A 19,614-nucleotide genomic window follows, 5' to 3' on the forward strand; every position below is an offset into this window, starting at 1 on the left:
CAGGACAGGGTGGGATGAGGGATGGGGAGGGATGAGGTTGGATGAAGGATGGGATTGGATACAGGATGGGATACAGGACAGGGTGGGATGAGGTTGGATGAAGGATGGGATTGGATATGGGAGGAGATACAGGACAGGGTGGGATGAGGGATGGGGTGGGATGAGGTTGGATGAAGGATGGGGTTGGATATGGCATGGGATACAGGACAGGGTGGGATGAGGGATGGGTTGGGATGAGGTTGGATGAAGGATGAGGCAGTATAAGGGATGGGGTTGGATACGGGATGGGATACAGGACAAGGTGGAATGAGGGATGGGGTGGGATGAGGGATGGGACGCAGGACAGGGTGGGACGTGGGATGGGCTGGGATGAGATTGGATGAAAGATGGGGTTGGATACGGGATGGGGTGGGATGAGGGATGGGACGCAGGACAGGGTGGGACGTGGGATGGGCTGGGATGAGATTGGATGAAAGATGGGGTTGGATATGGGATGGGGTGGGATACGGGATGGGATACAGGACAGGGTGGGATGAGGTGTGGGGTGGGATGAGGGATGGGGTGGGATGAGGAACGGGGCGGGATGAGGGACAAGGTGTGGGACAGGGTGGGATGCAGGACAGGGTGAGATGAGGAACAGGTTGGGAAGAGGCGTGGGGTGGGATGAAGGATGGGGTGGAATGAGGTTGGATGAAGGATGGGGTTGGATACAGGATGGGCTGGGATACGGCATGGGATACAGGACAGGGTGGGATGAGGAACAGGGTGGGATGAAGGATGGGGTGGGATGAAGGACGGGGTGGGATGGGGTTGGATATGGGATGGGGCGGGATACAGGATGGGATACAGGACAGGGTGGGATAAGGAACAGGTTAGGATGAGGGATGGGGTGGGATGTGGGACAGGCTGGGATGAGGTGTGGGGTGGGATAAGGGATGAGGTTGGATGAAGGATGGGGTTGGATACAGGATGGGTTGGGATACAGGATGGGATACAGGGCAGGGTGGGATGAGGAACAGGTTGGGATGAGGGACAGGATATGGGACAGGTTGGGATACAGGACAGGGTGGGATAAAGAGCAGGTTAGGATGAGGGATGAGGTGAGATGAGGAAGAGATTGGGATGAGGTGTGGGGTGGGATGAGGGATGGGGTGGGATGAGGTTGGATGAAGGATGGGGTTGGATACGGGATGCAGTGGGATACGGGATGGGATACAGGATAGGATATAGGACAAAGGGGTAACCCCCACCCGGGGTTCCAGGTGGGAGGGACGGAGGGCACCGCCACCTCGTGGCTGCAGCAGGGGAGCCCGAAGCGGGGGGTCAGGCACCCCCAGGCCGTGGCACGAATCCTAGAGCCCCCCAGTACCCTTAGAGCCTCCCTAATCCCCTCAGTGCCCCCGAGTACCCACAGAGAACCTTTGACCCCTTCAGTGCCCCCCAGTATCCCCTCAGTGCCCCCCAGTACCCCCAGAGCCTGCCAGTACCCCCTTGGTGCCCCTCAGTACCCTCTCGGAGCCCCCCAGTACCCCCAGAGCCTGCCAGTACCCCCTTGGTGCCCCTCAGTACCCTCTCGGAGGCCCCCAGTACCCCGCGATCTCCCCAGTACTCCTAGAGGCCCCTGACCCCCTCAGAGCCACCCAGTACCTCCCAGTACCCACTCAGAGCCCCCCAGTACCTCCCAGTACCCTCTCAGTGCCCCCTACTACCTCCCAGTACCCACTCAGAGCCCCCCAGTACCTCCCAGTACCTTCTCAGTGCCCCCTAGTACCTCCCAGTACCCACTCAGCGCCCCCCCAGGCTCCTCTGGGATCCCCCATACCCCTCCCCAGACCACCCAGTGCCCCCCCATAACCCTTGCAGCTCCTTCCAGTTCCACCACAGCCCTGTCAGCCCTCCCAGTGCCCCCCAGCCTCCCCAGTGCCCCCCAGTACCCTCACAGACACCCGCTCCAGCGTCTTCCAGTTCCCCTCATAGCCCTTCCAGCTCCCTCAGGGACCTCCAGCACCCCCAGTTCCCCCACAGCTCTCCCAGTTTCCCCAGTGTCCCCCCATCTCCCTCCTCCCCCCTCCCCTCCCGTTGCCATGGCACCCGCGGCGCGGTGGGCGTGGCCTGTGGGGCGGAGCCGAGTGCTGATTGGTCGCTGCGCGTCACGTGACGCGCGGCCTCATGGAAATAAGAGGCGGGCGCGTCCTCCCCGGGGGGGCGGAGACTCTTTGCGATTGGCCGCGGTGCGTCACGTGACGCGCGGCGCCATGCAGCTGTAATGTAGGCGCGTCCCCCGTCCTGGGGCGGAGACGAACGCTGATTGGCTGCGGTGTGTCACGTGACACGCGGCGGTATGCAAATGAGCGGTGGGCGTGCCCGCCGCGGGGCCGCACCCGGGCGCTGATTGGCTGCGCTGTATCACGTGACGCGCGGCGGTATGCAAATGAGCGGTGGGCGTGCCCGCCGTGGAGCCTTATCCGAGCTCTGATTGGCTGCGTCGTGTCACGTGACGCGAGGCTGCATGCAAATACTCGGCGGGCGTGCCCGCCCGCGGGCCTCATCCGAGCTCTGATTGGCTGCTGTGCGTCACGTGACGCGCGGTGGGCGTGCCCGCCGATGGGCGGGGTGAGGGGGGAAGGCCGTTCCCGGGCTCTGATTGGCTGCGGCGCGTCACGTGACGCGCGGCGGCATGCAAATGAGCGGTGGCAGCGGGGCGCGCGCCGCCGCCGCCGCCGGAGGGAGCAGCGAGCGCCGGGCCCGGTGTCGGCCCCGGGACCCCCCGCCCGGCTCCCTCCCCGCCATGGTGGCCCTGCCCGGCTCCCCCCGGCCCGCAGGTACCGCCTCGCCTCGCTGGGCCGCGCCGCTTTGTCTGGGCCGGGCCGGGGCCTGGGTGTGAGGGGGGTTTAATTGAGGGGAGGGGGGGGGTGTTAATTGAGGGGAAGGGGGGGACCGCGCATGCGCCCTGCGACCGTCCTGCCTCAGTTTACCTACCCCCCCACCCTGCTCTCCTTTATCCTTTTTTCCTTCCCTATCCCACTCTCACCGTTCCCTCCGGCCCCCTCCCCATCCTCTGCGCCTCCTCTCTGCTTCTGCCCCCCCTTGTTATTGCTCCACACGCTGTCACGCAGCCCCGATTACCCTCCTATCCCTCCTCACCCGCCCCCCTCACCAGCATCTTCCACCCCCCACCCCTCTGATTTTGTGACCCTTTATTGTGATTCCCCGCTGTCATATTTCTTCCCATCCCTCTTCCCATCCCTCTTCCCATCCCTCTTCCCATCCCTCTTCCCATCCCTCTTCCCATCCCTCTTCCCATCCCTCTTCCCATCCCTCTTCCCATCCCTCTTCCCATCCCTCTTCCCATCCCTCTTCCCATCCCTCTTCCCATCCCTCTTCCCATCCCTCTTCCCATCCCTCTTCCCATCCCTCTTCCCATCCCTCTTCCCATCCCTCTTCCCATCCCTCTTCCCATCCCTCTTCCCATCCCTCTTCCCATCCCTCTTCCCATCCCTCTTCCCATCCCTCATCTCCTCCTCACATCCCAACCCTTGCCATGGTCTCACACCTCTTTATTAACAGTCCTCACCCCCGACACTATCATATGTCCTTGTTTACCATCCTATCCCATCCCTTGACACCATCTTGCACCCTGCCTCTGTTTTTGCACCTCTTTATTTCCCCCCCCACTGTCATATTTCCTTCCCTCCCTCCCATCTCCCATTCCCTCCTTCCCATCCCACCCCTTATCACCATCTCGCACCCCCTTGTTAATGATCCTCACCCCCCGTGCTATCATTTACCACTGCTTACCCTCTCTCCCACCCCCCCTTTCTCCTATCCCACCCCTCAGCAGTGCTTTCCATGCCCCCACCATATCCCCCCTCCACCACAGTCTTGCACCCCCTCTTCAGATTATTATTATTTCCCACCCCCCATCATATTTCCCTTCTTACCCTCCTATCCCACCCCCAGCTCACCCCACCATCACCACATCCCCCCCACAACCATCTTGCCCCCCTGATTTTGCACCCACCTTATTATTTCTCTCCACTCTTGCTGTCATATATCACTGCCCTCTCCTCCTTCCCCACCTCCCACCATCATCTTGCACCCCCTTATTATTGCTCCCCACTCTCATAAATCACTTCTTACCCTCCTATCCCACCCCTTTGCCTATTTCCCACCCCCCAGCACCATTATTTTTATCCTCCCTCTCATTTTGCCCCCCCTTATTACTGTTTTTCACCCTATCTCACTCCCACCATTGTTTTTTTCAGCCCTCTCTGCTTTTATACCCCCTTATTATTATTATCCACCCACCATTGTCATTTTTTTCCTGCTTACCATCATATCCCACCCCCCACTACTGCTCCCCACCCCTCACTGTCATCTTGCACCCCTTTATTATGATGTCCCCCCCATTATTAAGTTCCACTGCTCCCTATTGTATCCCATCTCCTCTTTATTGTACCCACCACCCTCTCTCCTATCCCCATTTCCCCCCTCAACTTTGCACCCCCTTTCTGTTGTATCCTCCCCCATTTTCTTCCGCCTTTGTGATGATTCCTCTCCCCATTTTGGGCTCAGTTTGTGGGGTTCCAGCTCCACAGCTATTCCCTGTGCCAGCTCTGGGATCCCCCCACGCCCTCCACCCATGGTGCTTCATGAATTCATCCCCTTTTATTATTTTGTCTGGATTTAGTAGGGTTTTTGGGGAGTCTGTAAGGGTTGGAAGTGGCTTGGCAGGTCACCTGTACCTCAAAAAGCAAAGTGCCCTCATTTGACACCCCAAAATCCACGGGGCTTTGGTGCTGGTGAGGATGGAGAAGCTTGGGCCTCAAGCAGGTGGAGCCTGGGCTCCCCCTGGGGGAATTTTGAATCTGGATGGGGTTGGTGTGGCCTCATGTCATCCTCATATCTCCAAGCTCTTTTTGTGGGGGAGGGGGTGGGAAAATGGTCCATGGCTGCTTGGTAGGTGAAAAGTGCTTCCCAGAATTCCTCTGGCTCATGGTGGACACGTGCTGATGGACAGACAAGGGACAAGGAGTGTCAGGGGCTCGGTAGGGCTGAATGTCACGACAGGTGGCCAGAGGTGTGATGGTCTGGTGGCCCGTTGTTGGCTGTCGGTGACCTTGCAGCCTCATGAGGCCACCATGGTCACAGCAGTTAAGGTGGCAGCGCTCACAAACCTTCCTGCAGCCCCACAGAATCCGTCACTCTATCCCTGTCCTCTTCCCATCGTCTGTCCTCCCATCCGTTCCCTTCCTTCCATCACTTTGTCCCTCTTCTTCCTTTCCCTGTCCTTCCCTCTGTCTTTCCTTCTCTTCATCCCTTTCTTCTGGCCGTCCTCTCTTCCTACGTTCTTCCCCTACATCCATCCAGCATTCCTTCTGTCTGTCCTTCCCTCCATCTCTTTCCCTCTGTCCATCTTTCCTCCCTCCCGTATGTCCATCCTTCCAACCATCCCTTGGTCCCTCCCTTTTCTTCCATCTGGCCGTGTGTCCTTCCCTCCCTTCCTTCCTTGGTCCTTTCCTTTCCTTCTGTCCTTCCTCCCTCTTCCTTCATGTCCTTCTGTGCATCCTTTCCTTCTTGTCCTCCATCCTTCCTTTCATCCCTTTCCTACTCTTCTCTATCCTTCTGTCTGTCCTTTCCCTCTTCTGTCCATCTTTCCCTCCCTCCCTCCCTTGTGCCCTCTGCTTCCTTATAACTCTTTCCTACTTTCTTCTGTCCTCCCCTCTTCTCCTTTGTCCCTTTCCTACTCCCCTTCTCCCCTTCCTTCATTTCCTTCTGTCCCTTCATCCCTTTCCTCCTTTTCTCTGTCCCTCTGTCTGTCTGGCTGGCTTTATCTCCATCCCTCTGTCCCTTCTTCTGTCTGTACCTGCCCCCTTACCTTTGTCTCTCTTTCCAATCATCTCTCGCTCCGTCCGTCCTTTTCTCCATCCCGTGCTCTGTCCTTCCTTCCTTTTCTCCGTCCCACATTCCATCCTTCCTTCCTTTTCTCCATCTCCCGCGCTCCGTCTGTCCTTGTCCCTTTCCTCTTTCTGTCTGTCCCTGCATCCTTATTCTCATCTCTCCTTTCCTTCCAGTCTGCAGGGACCCCTTAGAGGTGCAGCCACGGGGCCTCGTGCCCTCCTTCCTCCGTCCCACCCTCCTCCTCCTCCCCTCACTCTGTCGATACCAGGGGCTCACAGGCAGCAATTCCCCCCTCTGCAACTGGGTGCACCCTGGGGTGGGAGATACTTTCAAACAGGTGGGTTTGAGGGGTTTTATCCCACCCCAGCCACACCAGGGTGAGATGCGATATGTCCATTGGCGCTGGCATCTGTGCCGAGACTCAGAGCTGACAGCAAGTGCCACCTTTGGCTGCCACTGGCTGCTTCCCCTCACCTTTCTTTTCTCCCCTTCCAGCTCTAGCCTGACCCCTGCCACCTCACAGCTCCCAGGCGAAGCACCATGGAGAACGAGCAGCTCCCGGCACCTCCACCTTCCAGCAGCGCCGGCGGCACCGCCACAACGCCCAGCAGCACCGGCACCGCTCGCCCCCCTGCGCCTCAAATCTCCGTCTACAGCGGCATCCCCGACCGCCAGACCGTCCAGGTGTGAGATTGTGGGGCTGGTGGCTTGGGGGTGACGTGTTGGGGTTGGAATCATACAATCGTAGAATCACCAGGTTGGAAAAGACCCACTGGATCATGGAGTCCAACCATTCCTATCAAACACTAAACCTGGAGTTCAGCCGGGGGATGCCCAGGATGAGGGGAATGGCTTTAAATTGGAGAGGGGACTAGAAATTAGGAAGAAATTCTTCACAATGAAATTCTTCACAATGAAATTCTTCACAATGAAATTCTTCAGGTTGCCCAGAGCAGTGGTGGCTGACCCATCCCTGGAGGGGTTCAAGGCCAGGTTGGATGGGGCTTGGAGCCCCTGATCCAGTGGGAGGTGTCCCTGCTCATGGCAAAGGGTTGGAACTGCATGGGCTTTGAAGGCCTGTCCAACCCAAATCATAGAATAACCAGGTTGGAAGAGACCCACCGGATCATTGAGTCCAACCATTCCTATCAAACACTAACCCATGTCCCTCAGCACCTCATCCACCCGTCTCTTAAACCCCTCCAGGGAAGGTGACTCAACCCCCTCCCTGGGCAGCCTCTGCCAGGGACCAATGACCCTTTCTGTGAAACATTTTTTCCTAATGTCCAGCCTGACCCTCCCCTGGTGGAGCTTGAGGCCATTCCCTCTCGTCCTGTCCCCTGTCCCTTGGGAGAAGAGCCGAGCTCCCTCCTCTCCACAATCTCCTCTCAGGGAGTTGGAGAGAGCAATGAGGTCTCCCCTCAGCCTCCTCTTCTCCAGGATAAACACCCCCAGCTCTGTCAGACGCTCCTCTTGTTCTCCAGCCCCTTCCCAGCTTCGTTGCTCTTCTCTGGACTCGCTCCAGAGCCTCAACACCCTTCTTGTGGTGAAGAAATGATTCTCTGATTCATTCCATGTGCTTTTGCCCCCAAAAGGTGATCCAGCAAGCGCTGCACCGGCAGCCCAACACGGCGGCGCAGTACCTGCAGCAGATGTATGCGGCGCAGCAGCAGCACCTGATGCTGCAGACGGCAGCGCTACAGCAGCAGCACCTCACCAGCGCGCAGCTCCAGAGCCTGGCGGCCGTGCAGCAGGTACAGACATCGTCCCGGGGCACCCATGGGCGCTGCGCTGTGGGACGACGGCTCAAGCTTGGCTCTTCTTTATCCCCCACAAGGCAAGCCTGGCGGCCAACAGGCAAAGTGGCTCTTCAGGTGGGAACGGGACTCAGCCAGCGCCGGCACAGCAGCCCACGGTGAGTCTCTGTCCACTCTGGCATCCAGATGCCTTTCCCAGTCTTCTGAGAAAGTTGTGGAATGGTTTGGGTTGGCAGGGACCTCAAAGCCCATCCAGTCCCACCCCTGCCATGGGCAGGGACACCTCCCACTGGATCAGGGGCTCCAAGCCCCATCCAACCTGGCCTTGAACCCTCCAGGGTTGGGGCAGCCACCCCTGCTCTGGGCAACCTGGGCCAGGGCCTCCCCACCCTCACAGGAAAACATTTCTCCCCAAGATCTCATCTCAATCTCCCCTCTTTCAGCTAAAACCGTTCCCCTCATCCTCTCCCTGCACTCCCTGATCAAGAGCCCCTCCCCAGCTTTCCTGGAGCCCCTTTCAGTACTGGTGGCTGCTCTAAGGTCTCCCTGGAGACTTTTCTTCTCGAGGCTGAACAACCCCAACTCTCAGGGAAGGTTGCCCTGTACAGCTGGGAAGCAGTCTGGGAAAGCTAAAATCCCTTTGATTGTTTGGTGGAGCGAATGGAGATGTGACTTCTGCAGATACAGGGTGTTTATCCCCATGTGTGTGCAGGGAGCAGCAATTCAGTGTCTCTTCCCTGTGCTCCTCACCATGGCCAAGGATGCATGTTGATGCTTTGGCTCTGCTGGAGATGCTTCACAAAGCCCTTGCCCAGCTGCTGGGTGTCTCCCAGGGAGATGTTTTGCTGGAAAAGCCACTCAACTTTACATACAGGCCATTTTCTTGAGCAGGGATGGAGTGTTGCTGCTAATTAATAGAGGATTTGGACTTGTTTTGAAGCCCAGCATGACTTTGCTTGGTCATTCCATAGAATCACAGGATGGTTTGGGTTGGAAAGGACCTCAAAGTCCATCCAGTCCCACCCCTGCCATGGGCAGGGATGCCTCCAGCTGAATCAGGTTGCTCTGAGCCCCATCCAACCTGGCCTTGAACCCCTCCAGGGATGGGGTTGTCCCAGCTTCTCTGGGCAACCTTCTCCTGCCATCCTCTTGCAGATAAACCTGGCAACATCTCCAGCGGCCGCGCAGCTGCTGAACCGGGCGCAGAGCGTCACTCCTGGTGCCTCGGGCATCGCGCAGCAGGCGGTGCTGCTGGGCAACGCCACCTCACCTGCCCTCACTGCCAGCCAGGCCCAGATGTACCTGCGGGCACAGATGGTAAGAGAGGGGCCATCATCTCCCCCAGGATCCTGCCCCACAGCGCTGTGGGGCTGCTGGGATCCACGGGGCGCACATTGATTAGCCAGGAGGTAGCCATGGGTGCCTGTCATCTAGCTGTGGGGCGGCCGCAATCCATGGGGTGCCCATCCCTTGCACCTCACCCAGAATCATGGAGTCATAGAATCACCAGGTTGGAAAAGACCCACCGGATCGTCGAGTCCAACCATTCCCATCAATCACTAAACCATGTCCCTCAGCACCTCATCCACCCGTCCCTTAAACCCCTCCAGGGAAGGGGACTCAACCCCCTCCCTGGGCAGCCTCTGACAGGGACCAATGACCCTTTCTGGGAAATACTTTTTTTCCTGATGTTCAGCCTGAACCTCCCCTGGTGGAGCTTGAGGCCATTCCCTCTCGTCCTGTCCCCTGTCCCTTGGGAGAAGAGCCCAGCTCCCTCCTCTCCACAACCTCCTTTCAGGGAGTTGGAGAGAGCAATGAGGTCTCCCCTCAGCCTCCTCTTCTCCAGGATAAACACCCCCAGCTCTCTCAGCCGCTCCTCTTGTTCTCCAGCCCCCTCACCAGCTTCGTTGCTCTTCTCTGGACTCGCTCCAGAGCCTCAACATCCTTCTTGTGGTGAGGGGCCCAGAACTGACCCCAGGATTCAAGGAGTGGTCTGCACCCATAGATATTCTGGGGTGGGGAGAGAAGGGGTGCCCCCAACCCTCCTGTGGGGCTGAGCACCCCCTCTCTGTGCCCCCCCAGCTCATCTTCACGCCCACGGGCCCCGTCAGTGCTGTGCGCCCCGAGAGCCCTGCGCCTGCTCCGCCACCGGCCCCACCGCCTGCCCCACCCCCCAGCACCCCCCAGGTGAGTCCCCCCACACCCCCGGTCCCCCCCAAAACCCCCCTCCCCTCGCCCCCCCTGACCCGCTGCCGTTGCAGGTGCACAGCCTGGCCCTGCGCCCCGCCGGCCCCCACCTCCCCACCCTGGCCATGAAGCCCCCTGGGGGTGCCCCACCCCGGGCCGGCCCTCCCCGGGGGCCCCCACCCGACCCCCCTGCCGAGCACCTCAAAAAAGCCGAGGGTCTCGAGGCCCGATCTCACCCCCTGGCCCGCGCCACCGCCCCTGCTTCCGCCCACCCGCTCGTCACCCCAGGTAAGGTGCTGGAGGAGTTGCGGGGTGGGTCGGGTGTTCACTCTGAAACCTAATGATGGTTTTCTCGCCTGTACGTGGGGCCCACAGCCCCGTACGCTGACTTCAGGGGTGTCGCCCCCAGTTTGGGGGGGCTCAGAAAGTCACGGGGAGGGCAGCAAAGCAGCCTGAGAGGTGTTCACTCTGAAACCTAATGATGGTTTTCTTGCCTCTGTGTGCTGGCAACCCCATCTGGCAACTTCTAGGTCGTATCACCCCCGATTTGGGGGCTCAAAGTCAAGGGTGAGGGGAGCAGGGTGGGTGCAGCCCTCTACCTAGCAGCCTGAGAGATGTTCACTCTGAAACCTAATGATGGTTTTCTTGCCTATATGTGCTGGCAGCCCCATATGGCAACTTCAAGGTTGTGTCACCCCCAATTTGGGGGCTCAAAGTCAAGGGTGAGGGGAGCAGGGTGGGCGCAGCCATCAGCAAAGCAACCTATGAGGTGTTCACTCTGAAACCTAATGATGGCACACTGTGTCAAGCATCCTCTGCTTGTCTTTGGGTTTTGAGGAGCAGCCTCATGGTGGAGCGAGGGGGTGGCGATTCGAGGGGTGTGGAGTCCACTGGGGGCTGAGATGCTGGTGACAAGGATGGGGGCGTCCCTGTCCCCCGTCGCTGTCCCCGCAGCCTATGCCCCGCTGCAGCCCCCGCAGTTCCTGCAGCAGCAGCAGCCGCCGAAGCCGATGCAGCCGCAGCAGCAGTTCGTCATCCAGCAACAGCAGCAGCAGCAGCTGGCACCCCGCGGGCAGCCCCCCCCGGGCCCCCCTGCCGCCCCCCAACTCCAACCCCTGCCCCCCGCCAGCCCTGGCCCGGCTCCCCAACCCAAAGCAGGTGTCCCCCAAGGAGCAGGCGGCGAGGGCGGCCCCCCCAATGGCCACTCCGGCTGCCACGCTGCCCCCCGAAAGTTCCAGCACGCCTCCGCCGTCATCCTACAGCTGCAACCCACCGGCGCCACGGTGAGGGGCACCCCAGCCCCCCAGAACGGGTTTGGGGGGGGCTGGGGGGCATCTGGGGTGGGTGGGGAGGAGGAGGGAGCGGGGAGGGCCTGGGGGAGCTGATCTGTGCACACGTGTGTGCTCGAGCCTAGCACGCATGGGTGCGTGTAGGGGTGTGTGTGTACAGATGTGTGCAGATGTGCTCGCTCCCTGCACACCTGCTCGATCTCTGTGTGTCTGCATGCAGTTATCTACCTGCTCCAGGTGTGCTTAATCCCTGTGTGTGTGCGCATACTCGGGCTGCATCCACGTGCGTGTGTGCACGTGTTCTTCATCTTATCCATGCATGTGTGTATGTGTGTGTAGGTGTGTCCCAGGCATATGCACCTGTCCTGGATCCACACACCTGTGCAGGTGGGCTTGAGCCCTGCATGCCTGACCCACCTGCCTGGATCAGGGGCACACAGGGACATGCATCCGCATGGAATGCGGATGCATGTCCCTGTGTGCCCCTGATCCAGGCATGTGGATTGATCCCCGTGCAATGCAGGCACATGTGTGTGTATCCTGAGCCCACACGTGTGCTCCTTCCATGCATGTCTGACCCCTTTTTGTGTCAGACCTGTGCATATGGGCATGTTGCTTGCATGTTTTATTCCTCCGGGTGTGATCCATGTGCCTAGACTGGCTCCCCCTGTGCACACAGCTTTTCCTCATCCATGCATCCTCATCTGCTCTGTGCATGTGTGTGATCCATGCACACGTATGTGTATATGAGCTTGAGCCCCAAATCTGATCTCTGCGTGTGTGTGATCCATGCACACACGTGTCTGCTTGAGCTTGAGCCCCAAGTCTGATCTGTGCATGTGATCCATGCACATGCATGTGTACATGAGCTTGAGCCCCAAATCTGCTCTATGCATGTGTGTGATCCGTGCACACACGTGTCTGCATGAGCTTGAGCCCCAAGTCTGATCTGTGCATGTGTGATCCATGCACACACGTGTCTGCGTGAGCTTGAGCCCCAAATCTGCTCTGTGCATGTGTGTGATCCGTGCACACACGTGTCTGCGTGAGCTTGAGCCCCAAATCTGATCTCTGCATGTGTGTGATCCATGCACATGCTTGTGTACATGTGTGTATGTGAGCTTGAGCCCTTAATCTGATCTGGGCAGGTGTGTGATCCATGCACACGCTTGTGTACATGAGCTTGAGCCCCAAATCTGACCTGTGCATGCGTGTGATCCATGCACACCTGTGTCTACATGAGCTTGAGCCCCAAATCTGCTCTGTGCATGTGTGTGATCCATGCACACGCATGTGTACATGAGCTTGAGCCCCAAATCTGATCTGTGCATGTGTGTGATCCGTGCACACACGTGTCTGCGTGAGCTTGAGCCCCAAATCTGATCTCTGCATGTGTGTGATCCATGCACACACGTGTATGTGAGCTTCAGCCCCAAATCTGCTCTGTGCATGTGTGTGATCTGTGCACACGCATGTGTACATGAGCTTGAGCCCTTAATCTGCTCTGTGCATGTGTGTGATCCATGCACACGCTTGTGTGCATGACCTTGAGCCCCAAATCTGATCTGTGCATGTGTGTGATCCATGCACATGTGTGTGTACAGGTGTGTACGTGAGCTTGAGCCCTTAATCTGATCTGTGCATGTGTGATCCATGCACACGCATGTTTACATGTCTATACATGAGCTTAAGCCCCAAGTCTGATCTGTGCATGTGTGTGATCCATGCACACGTGCTAGATCCCTACACATGCCTCTGTACTGGATCCATGCATGCGGGCTCCATGTGTCTGATCCGTGCATGTGCAAACACGCCTCCCTGATCACACGCGCGTGTGCAAACACGAATGGGTGAGACGTACGTGTGCGCGTGCCAGCCTGCTCCAGGCCCCCCGCGTGTGCCAGCTCCGTGCATGCTCGCGCCCCGCATGCCCCCGCTGGGTGCCAACCCTCCCCCCTCCCCTCCGCGTTGACCCCCTGCACCCCTGACCGCAGCCCCCGCTGGGGGTCCCCGAGGGCGCCCGCCGCGACCCGCTGCCCGCCCCGAGGAGCGCCGACAGCCCGCCCGCCACCCCGACGCAGCCCCCCGCCCTCTCGCCGCCCGCCACCACCGCCGCCCCCCCGGGCCCCGGCACCCCCGAGGGCGAGCGGACCCCCGGCCACGGTAAGCCCCGCTCCAACACAGCCCTGACACCTCCATAGGGCACGGGGAGGGGGGAAACTGAGGCACGGGGGGGAGAGGTGGGGGAAACATGGGGTGCCACAGGGAGATGTGGCATGGGGAGGGACCAAAAGCTTTGCTTAGGGGGGCCCTGTGCCCTCGGCTTCGCACCTGTGGGGCTGTGGCAGGTGCTGGGCGGGAGGCCACGCCCCCTTCGCTGAGGCCACGCCCCCACGTTGAAGCCCCGCCCCTTGCTTCGAGGCCACGCCCACTCGCTGAGGCCACGCCCCCGCATAGCCCCAGCCTGCGGACCTTGCCCCTAGGCCACGCCCCCATCGCAACAGCCCCTGAGGCCACGCCCACCACTTCATCCTGGACTCCTTCCTGAGGCCACGCCCACTCACTGAAGCCACGCCCCCTCATCCCAGCCTGTAGCTGCTTCCTTGAGGCCACGCCCCCCATCGTCCCAGCCTACGGACCCTTCGCTGAGGCCACGCCCCCATAGCCCCAGCCTGCAGGTTCTTCCTTTAGGCCACGCCCCCATCGTCCCAGCCGACGTCTCCTTGCCGTGGCCACGCCCCCTCCTCCCCGCGGGGGGCGCGTCGGGGCCACGCCCCCTTTTACGTCACTCTGGCCGCGCCCCTTTTACGTCACGCCGCCTTTACGGCAGCCAATGGCGCGGGGCGGGGGGCGCGGCCGCCGCCAGGCCCCGCCCGTCCCCGCTGCCGCCGCCGCCGCCTTTGTCCCCGCTGCCTCCGCCGCCACCGCCGCCTTTGTCCGCGCCATGGGGCCGTGACCGCCCAGCCCCGCCGGTGAGTGCGGCCCGGCACCGCCCGCACCCGCCCCGCTGGGGCCCGGCCCGGCCCGGCCCGGCCCGGCGGGCTCTGACCTCACTTCCGCATCCGCCCCCGCCCGCCCCCGCCACGGCCCCGCAGCCTCGGCCCGGCCGCAGGTAGGGGCGGGGGGGGGGAGCCCGAGCCGCACAAAGGCCCCGCCGCCACCGGCTCGGCCGCGAGGGGCCCTACCGGGGCCTTACCGGGAGACGTGTGGGCGTATTGGGGCCCCGCTCGTCTGTGCTGGACGAGATGGGGCCTTGTTGAGGCCTTGCTGGGAGAGAAGGAGCTGTACTGGGGTAAACGAGGGCTTACTGGTTCGTACTGGGCGAGATGGGGCCTTATTGAGGCTTTACTGGGATAAACGAGGGCTTACTGGGACAGATGGGGCTTTATAGCGGCTTTACCGGGAGAGAAAGAGCTGTACTGGGGTAGACGAGGGCTTACTGGTCTGTACTGGGAAGGATGGGGCCTTATTGAGGTCTTACTGGAAGAGAAGGTGCTGTACTGGGGTAGATGAGGACATACTGGGAGAGATGGGGCCTTACTGAGACCTTACTGGGAGAGAAAGAGCTGTACTGGGCAAGATGGGGCCATATTGAGGCCTTACTGGGAGAGCAGGAGCTGTTCTGGGATAGATGAGGGCTTATTGGGAGAGATGGGGCCTTATTGAGACCTTACTGGGAGGAAAGGAGCTGTACTGGGTGAGATGGGACCATATTGAGGCCTTACTGGGAGAGAAGGAGCTGTTCTGGGATAGACAACGGCTTACTGGTCTGTTCTGGGAGAGATGAGGTCATATTGAGGCCTTACTGGGAGAGAAGGAGCTGTTCTGGGATAGATGAGGGCTTACTGGTCCGTACTGGGGAAGAGGGGGCCATATTGGGGCTGCACTGGGACCTTACTGGGGTGGATGGGGCTGTATCAGAGACTTAGAGGGGGTGTATTCAGGCCGTACTGGTGGAGCTGAGCTCGTCTTTGGGTTATACTGGGGGAGCTGGGGCTGGTTTTGTCGTTTCCCCCCCGCCAACTCCGGCTTTGGGGGGTCCCGGCGGGGCCTTTACTGGGCGGTACTGGGAGCGGCGGCAGCTGCCGCTGGGTTCCGCCAGCTGTATGATAATTGGGGCCTTGGCGTCACCGCCGGCGTCACCGCCCGGGCCCGTTCCCTTTCCCGCAGAGCCGCCCGCCGACCGCCTTCATGCGCAGCCCGCGGCGGCCCTGGCCAGCGCTCCCGGCATGACCTCGGGCACCGGCACCTCTGCCTCCAGCGTCGCCGCCGCCCCCCACAATGGTGAGAACAAACCGCCCCAGGCCATCGTGAAACCCCAAATCCTCACCCACGTCATCGAGGGCTTCGTCATCCAGGAAGGGGCAGAACCGTTCCCGGTAACGTTATCCGCCAACCGGATCCGCCGACCTGCTTCCCACAGGGCCTGGCTTGGCGGGGGGGGAAAGGGGATTTTTAGAGGGAGGTGGGGGGCACCTACTGCTGGTTTTCCTGCTTTTATGTCGACTCGAGGGGTGTTGCCCCTTCTTGGGGAGGCTCAGAGCAGCCTTTTGGGGCGTTCACTCTGAAACCTAATGATGGTTTTCACACCTGTACATGGGACCCAGAACCCCGTGTGCCAACTTTGGGGGTGTTACCTCACCTTGGGGGGCTCAGAAAGTGGTGGGAAGGGGAGTAGAGTGGGCACAATCCTCAGCAAAGCGGCTTGTGGGGCGTTCACTCTGAAACCTAATGATGGTTTTCCCACCCATACACGGGACCCAGAGCCCCATGTGCCAACTCTGGGGGTTTCACCCCCCTTGGGGGCTCAGAAACTCACGGGGAGGGGAGTAGGGGGGGCACAATCCTCAGCAAAGTGGCTTGCGGGGTCTTCACTCTGAAACCTGATGATGGTTTTCTTGCCGGTACATGCTGGCAGCCTCTTACTTCAACTTTAGGGGGGTCGCCCCACCTTGGGGCCCTCCGAAAATCACGGGGAGGGGAGCAGGGTGGACGCGACCCTCAGCCAAACAATCTGTGAGACGTTCACTCTGAAACCTAACGATGGCCCACGCTGTGTACGTCGGCGTCCTGCTTGTATTTGAGTTGGAGGAGAAGCTTCGTAGTGGAGGAGGGGGACCTGGGGGGACCCCACCTGGGGGGTGGATTTTTTGGGGGGCTGGGGGCACCCACGGGTGTTTTTGGCGGTGCAGGTGGGGCGCTCCTCGCTGCTGGTGGGGAACCTGAAGAAGAAGTATGCGCAGGAGCTCCTGGCGGAGAAACTCCCGCAGCAGGACAACACGACCACCACCGACTCGGAGATGGAGGAGCCCTATTTACAAGGTAGCGCCCGGCCCCCCGAAATCCTCCTCCTCTTAGGACAACCCCCCCCGCCCCCTCTTCCCCCAAAAACCGAAGCCCCGCGAGGTGTTTTTGGGGTCCAACGCGGCTGAGCTGGTTGCGTTTCTCTCTCTGGGTGTCCCCGCGCGCCCCCCAGAATCCAAAGAGGAGGGGAACCCCCCCAAACTGAAGTGTGAGCTTTGCGGCCGCGTCGACTTCGCTTACAAATTCAAGCGCTCCAAGCGCTTCTGCTCCATGGCCTGCGCCAAGAGGTAACCCCGGCGCCCCCGCCGCGCCAGGGAGGAGCCGTACCCCGTTCTCTCCCCGCAGCATCCAGCTCCTCTTCCCACTATCCTCACCCCTTCCCTTCCCATAGGATCCATCCCCACCTCCCTCACCCCTTTTCCTCTTCCAGTATCCAACCCTTTTCCCAGTATGTGTCCCCTCTCCCTCACTCTCTTCCCTACTCCCAGTTTCCAGCCCCCCTCACTTATTCCCTCTCCCAATATCCAAGCTCCCACCCTCCCTCTTTCCCTTCCCAGCATCCAGGCCTTCACCCCAAGCCCTCCTCCCAGTCTCCAAGCCCTCCTCCCAGTCTCCGTCCCCCCTTTTCCCCCAGGTACAACGTGGGCTGCACCAAGCGGGTGGGTTTATTCCACCCCGATCGCAGCAAACTGCAAAAACCTGGGGGGCCGCCCCACAACCGCCGTCGCACCTGCAAGGGGACGCTGCCCCCCCTCAGCAAAGACACCAAGAAGCAGGTGAGGGCGGGGAACCGGGGTGGGTTTCATCCCGAAATCCCAAATCCCCTGCGGACACGGGTGGGCTCTGAGGCCGGCGCTGCTCCGTCCCGCAGCCGCCGGTTTCTCTCCCGCCGGGTTCCATGACGGCGTCGTTGCAGCTCAACCACAGCCAAGAGGATTCGAGTCGTTGTTCGGATAATTCGAGCTACGAGGAGCCCCTCTCCCCGATCTCGGCGAGTTCCTCCACCTCCCGCCGGCGGCAGGGCGAGCGCGACCTGGAGCTGCGCGAGATGGAGCTGCCGGACGTCCACGTCCGCGACTTGGCCAGCATCGGCCACCGCTTCCTCCCCAGCGAGCCCAGCAAGTGGAACGTGGAGGACGTCTACGAGTTCATCCGTTCGCTTCCAGGTGAGGAATATTTGTTGATGGAGCTGGGTTGGCGGGGGAGGAGGTTGCCTAGAGAAGTCCTGCCTGCTCCATCCCTGGAGATAGAATCATAGAACAACCAAGTTGGAAGAGACCCACCGGATCATCGAGTCCAACCATTCCCAGCAATCACTAACCCATGTCCCTCAGCACCTCATCCACCTGTCCCTTAAACCCCTCCAGGGAAGGGGACTCAACCCCCTCCCTGGGCAGCCTCTGACAGTGCCCAAGGACCCTTTCCATGAAAAATTTTTTCCTAATATTCAGCCTGAACCTCCCCTGGTGGAGCTTGAGGCCATTCCCTCTTGTCCTGTCCCCTGTCCCTTGGGAGAAGAGCCCAGCTCCCTCCTTTCCACAACCTCCTTTCAGGGAGTTGGAGAGAGCAATGAGGTCTCCCCTCAGCCTCCTCTTCTCCAGGCTAAACACCCCCAGCTCCTCATAATCCTAGTTCTCCAGCCCCCTCCCCAGCTTCGTTCAAGGCCAGGTTGGATGGGGCTTGGACCTTTGATCCAGGGCCGAGGGTTGGACCTTAATTAGACTTGGAGCTCCCTTCCGCCCCATTCCATGATTTTCTGGGCTCGGTTTGGAGGAGGGAGGTGTGAGCGCAGCCCCGTCCCCGCAGGCTGCCAGGAGATCGCTGAGGAGTTCCGGGCGCAGGAGATCGACGGGCAGGCGCTGCTGCTGCTCAAGGAGGATCATCTCATGAGCACCATGAACATCAAACTGGGGCCGGCCCTCAAGATCTACGCCCGCATCAGCATGCTCAAGGACTCCTAGAGCCGGGCGGAAAGGGGGGGACACACACAACACCCCTGGGTTAACCCCCCCTCCTCCTTATCTGTGGGGAAGGGGGGGTTTGGGGGGGGCAGGGGAGCCACTTCTGAGCACAACCCAGCACCGGGTTGCCCCCCCCGGGGTCTGTACATAGCCCGTAGTGATAGCGTCCCCCCCAAAAATGGGGGAACCCCCCCTTTTTCTAGCAGGGAGAAGGAGGGGGGGGTCCCTGCATCTCCCCCGTGTGTCCCCCCCCTCCCCGAAACGGCAGGGCGAAGCAGGATTGCCTTAACGTGCCCCCCCCCCACACACACACAGAGAAGTTGGGGTTTGGGCTACCGGCCCCAGGGGGGTGTTAGCCCCGGGGGGGGCACCTAGGGGTGGGCAGGGAGGGGAGAAAAGGAATAATTGTTATCCCCCCCCTCATCCCCAGCCCCCACCAAGCTGGGATTTGGGCTACCAACCCTGTGAGGAGGGTAGCCACAGTGGGGCAATAGGAAGAGTCGCACCCCCGCCCCCACTAGCCCCCTTCCCAGCCCACTCCAAGCTGGGATTTGGGCTACCAGCCCCAGCAGGGTGCTAGCCCCGTGGTGGGGGGGGCTCATCTTGGGCTGCCCATAGGGCTGGAGGCCCCCCACACCCTCTGGTTTGGGTTGGGGGGGAAGGATGGGGTTGGGCCCCCCCAGGCAGGTAAGGAGCCTCTGCCCCTCCCGGCCACCACGGCCTTTTTAAGAAAAGGAAAGGAAAAAAAAAAAATGGAAAAAACCCTCACTGATCCCCCCCCCTTTTCCTGTTTTTTTGGGGTTTTTTTTTTTGTTTGTTTGTTTTTAATAAACAGTGAAAAAGAAAAAACGTTGGGGGACCCCAACTCTTCCTCCCCGTCCCCTTGAGTTCTTTCCCAAATCCCCAGGAGCCACTGAGGGTTGGTGGGGGGGACACACTTCAGGGGGTGGGGATGGTGTCACCTTCCCCACCTCTTGTCACCCCAAAGCCCAGCAGGTGGTCTCCCCCATCTCTAGATGGAACGGTTGCCAGGTCCATGGAGGTGGTGGCCCTCCTGAGGTGGTCCCAGGGCTAGTGCCCCTGTTGGTGAGGTGGCCCTGGAGGTAATGACTGCTCCGTGGAGCTGGTGACCCCCTTGGCCATGGGTCCCCAGAGTTGGTGGCCCTAAAGCTAGTGGCAGGTCCCTGGAGCTGGTGGCCTCAGGGCTGGTGGTCC

General features: G+C 60.4%; 1 protein-coding gene across 4 annotated transcripts; it reads left to right on the forward strand.

The window, feature by feature from the left end:
- Nucleotides 1–2,726: 2,726 nt before the first annotated feature.
- Nucleotides 2,727–19,270, forward strand: PHC2 (polyhomeotic homolog 2). 4 transcript variants are annotated; one of them, XM_069874906.1, is made up of 15 exons: nt 2,727–2,822; nt 6,397–6,585; nt 7,497–7,655; nt 7,739–7,816; nt 8,814–8,975; nt 9,741–9,845; nt 9,920–10,133; nt 10,800–11,128; nt 13,129–13,297; nt 15,305–15,513; nt 16,327–16,456; nt 16,611–16,725; nt 17,073–17,214; nt 17,310–17,604; nt 18,245–19,270. In XM_069874906.1, the coding sequence occupies exons 2-15, from the start codon at nt 6,442–6,444 to the stop codon at nt 18,397–18,399; spliced, it is 2,406 nt and encodes an 801-aa protein (XP_069731007.1). In that variant the 5' UTR covers nt 2,727–2,822; nt 6,397–6,441; the 3' UTR covers nt 18,400–19,270. The 4 variants fall into 4 exon arrangements, with proteins under 4 accessions (XP_069731007.1, XP_069731008.1, XP_069731010.1 ...); XM_069874907.1 differs by having other exon boundaries at nt 17,355–17,604; XM_069874909.1 differs by lacking the exons at nt 2,727–2,822; nt 6,397–6,585; nt 7,497–7,655; ... (4 more) ...; nt 10,800–11,128; nt 13,129–13,297 and adding an exon at nt 13,983–14,106.
- The last annotated feature ends 344 nt before the right edge of the window (nt 19,271–19,614 follow it).

This window comes from Phaenicophaeus curvirostris, chromosome 22, assembly GCF_032191515.1.
Source record: "Phaenicophaeus curvirostris isolate KB17595 chromosome 22, BPBGC_Pcur_1.0, whole genome shotgun sequence".
Lineage (NCBI taxonomy): Eukaryota > Metazoa > Chordata > Aves > Cuculiformes > Cuculidae > Phaenicophaeus > Phaenicophaeus curvirostris.

Excerpts from the sequence above, each read along its gene's own strand:
- PHC2 (XM_069874906.1), top strand. The coding sequence starts at position 6,442 with ATGGAGAACGAGCAGCTCCCGGCACCTCCACCTTCCAGCAGCGCCGGC. Across the intron at positions 13,298-15,304 it reads CGAGCGGACCCCCGGCCACG|AGCCGCCCGCCGACCGCCTT; the intron begins GTAAGCCCCGCT and ends CCTTTCCCGCAG. Across the intron at positions 17,215-17,309 it reads GCAAAGACACCAAGAAGCAG|CCGCCGGTTTCTCTCCCGCC; the intron begins GTGAGGGCGGGG and ends TCCGTCCCGCAG.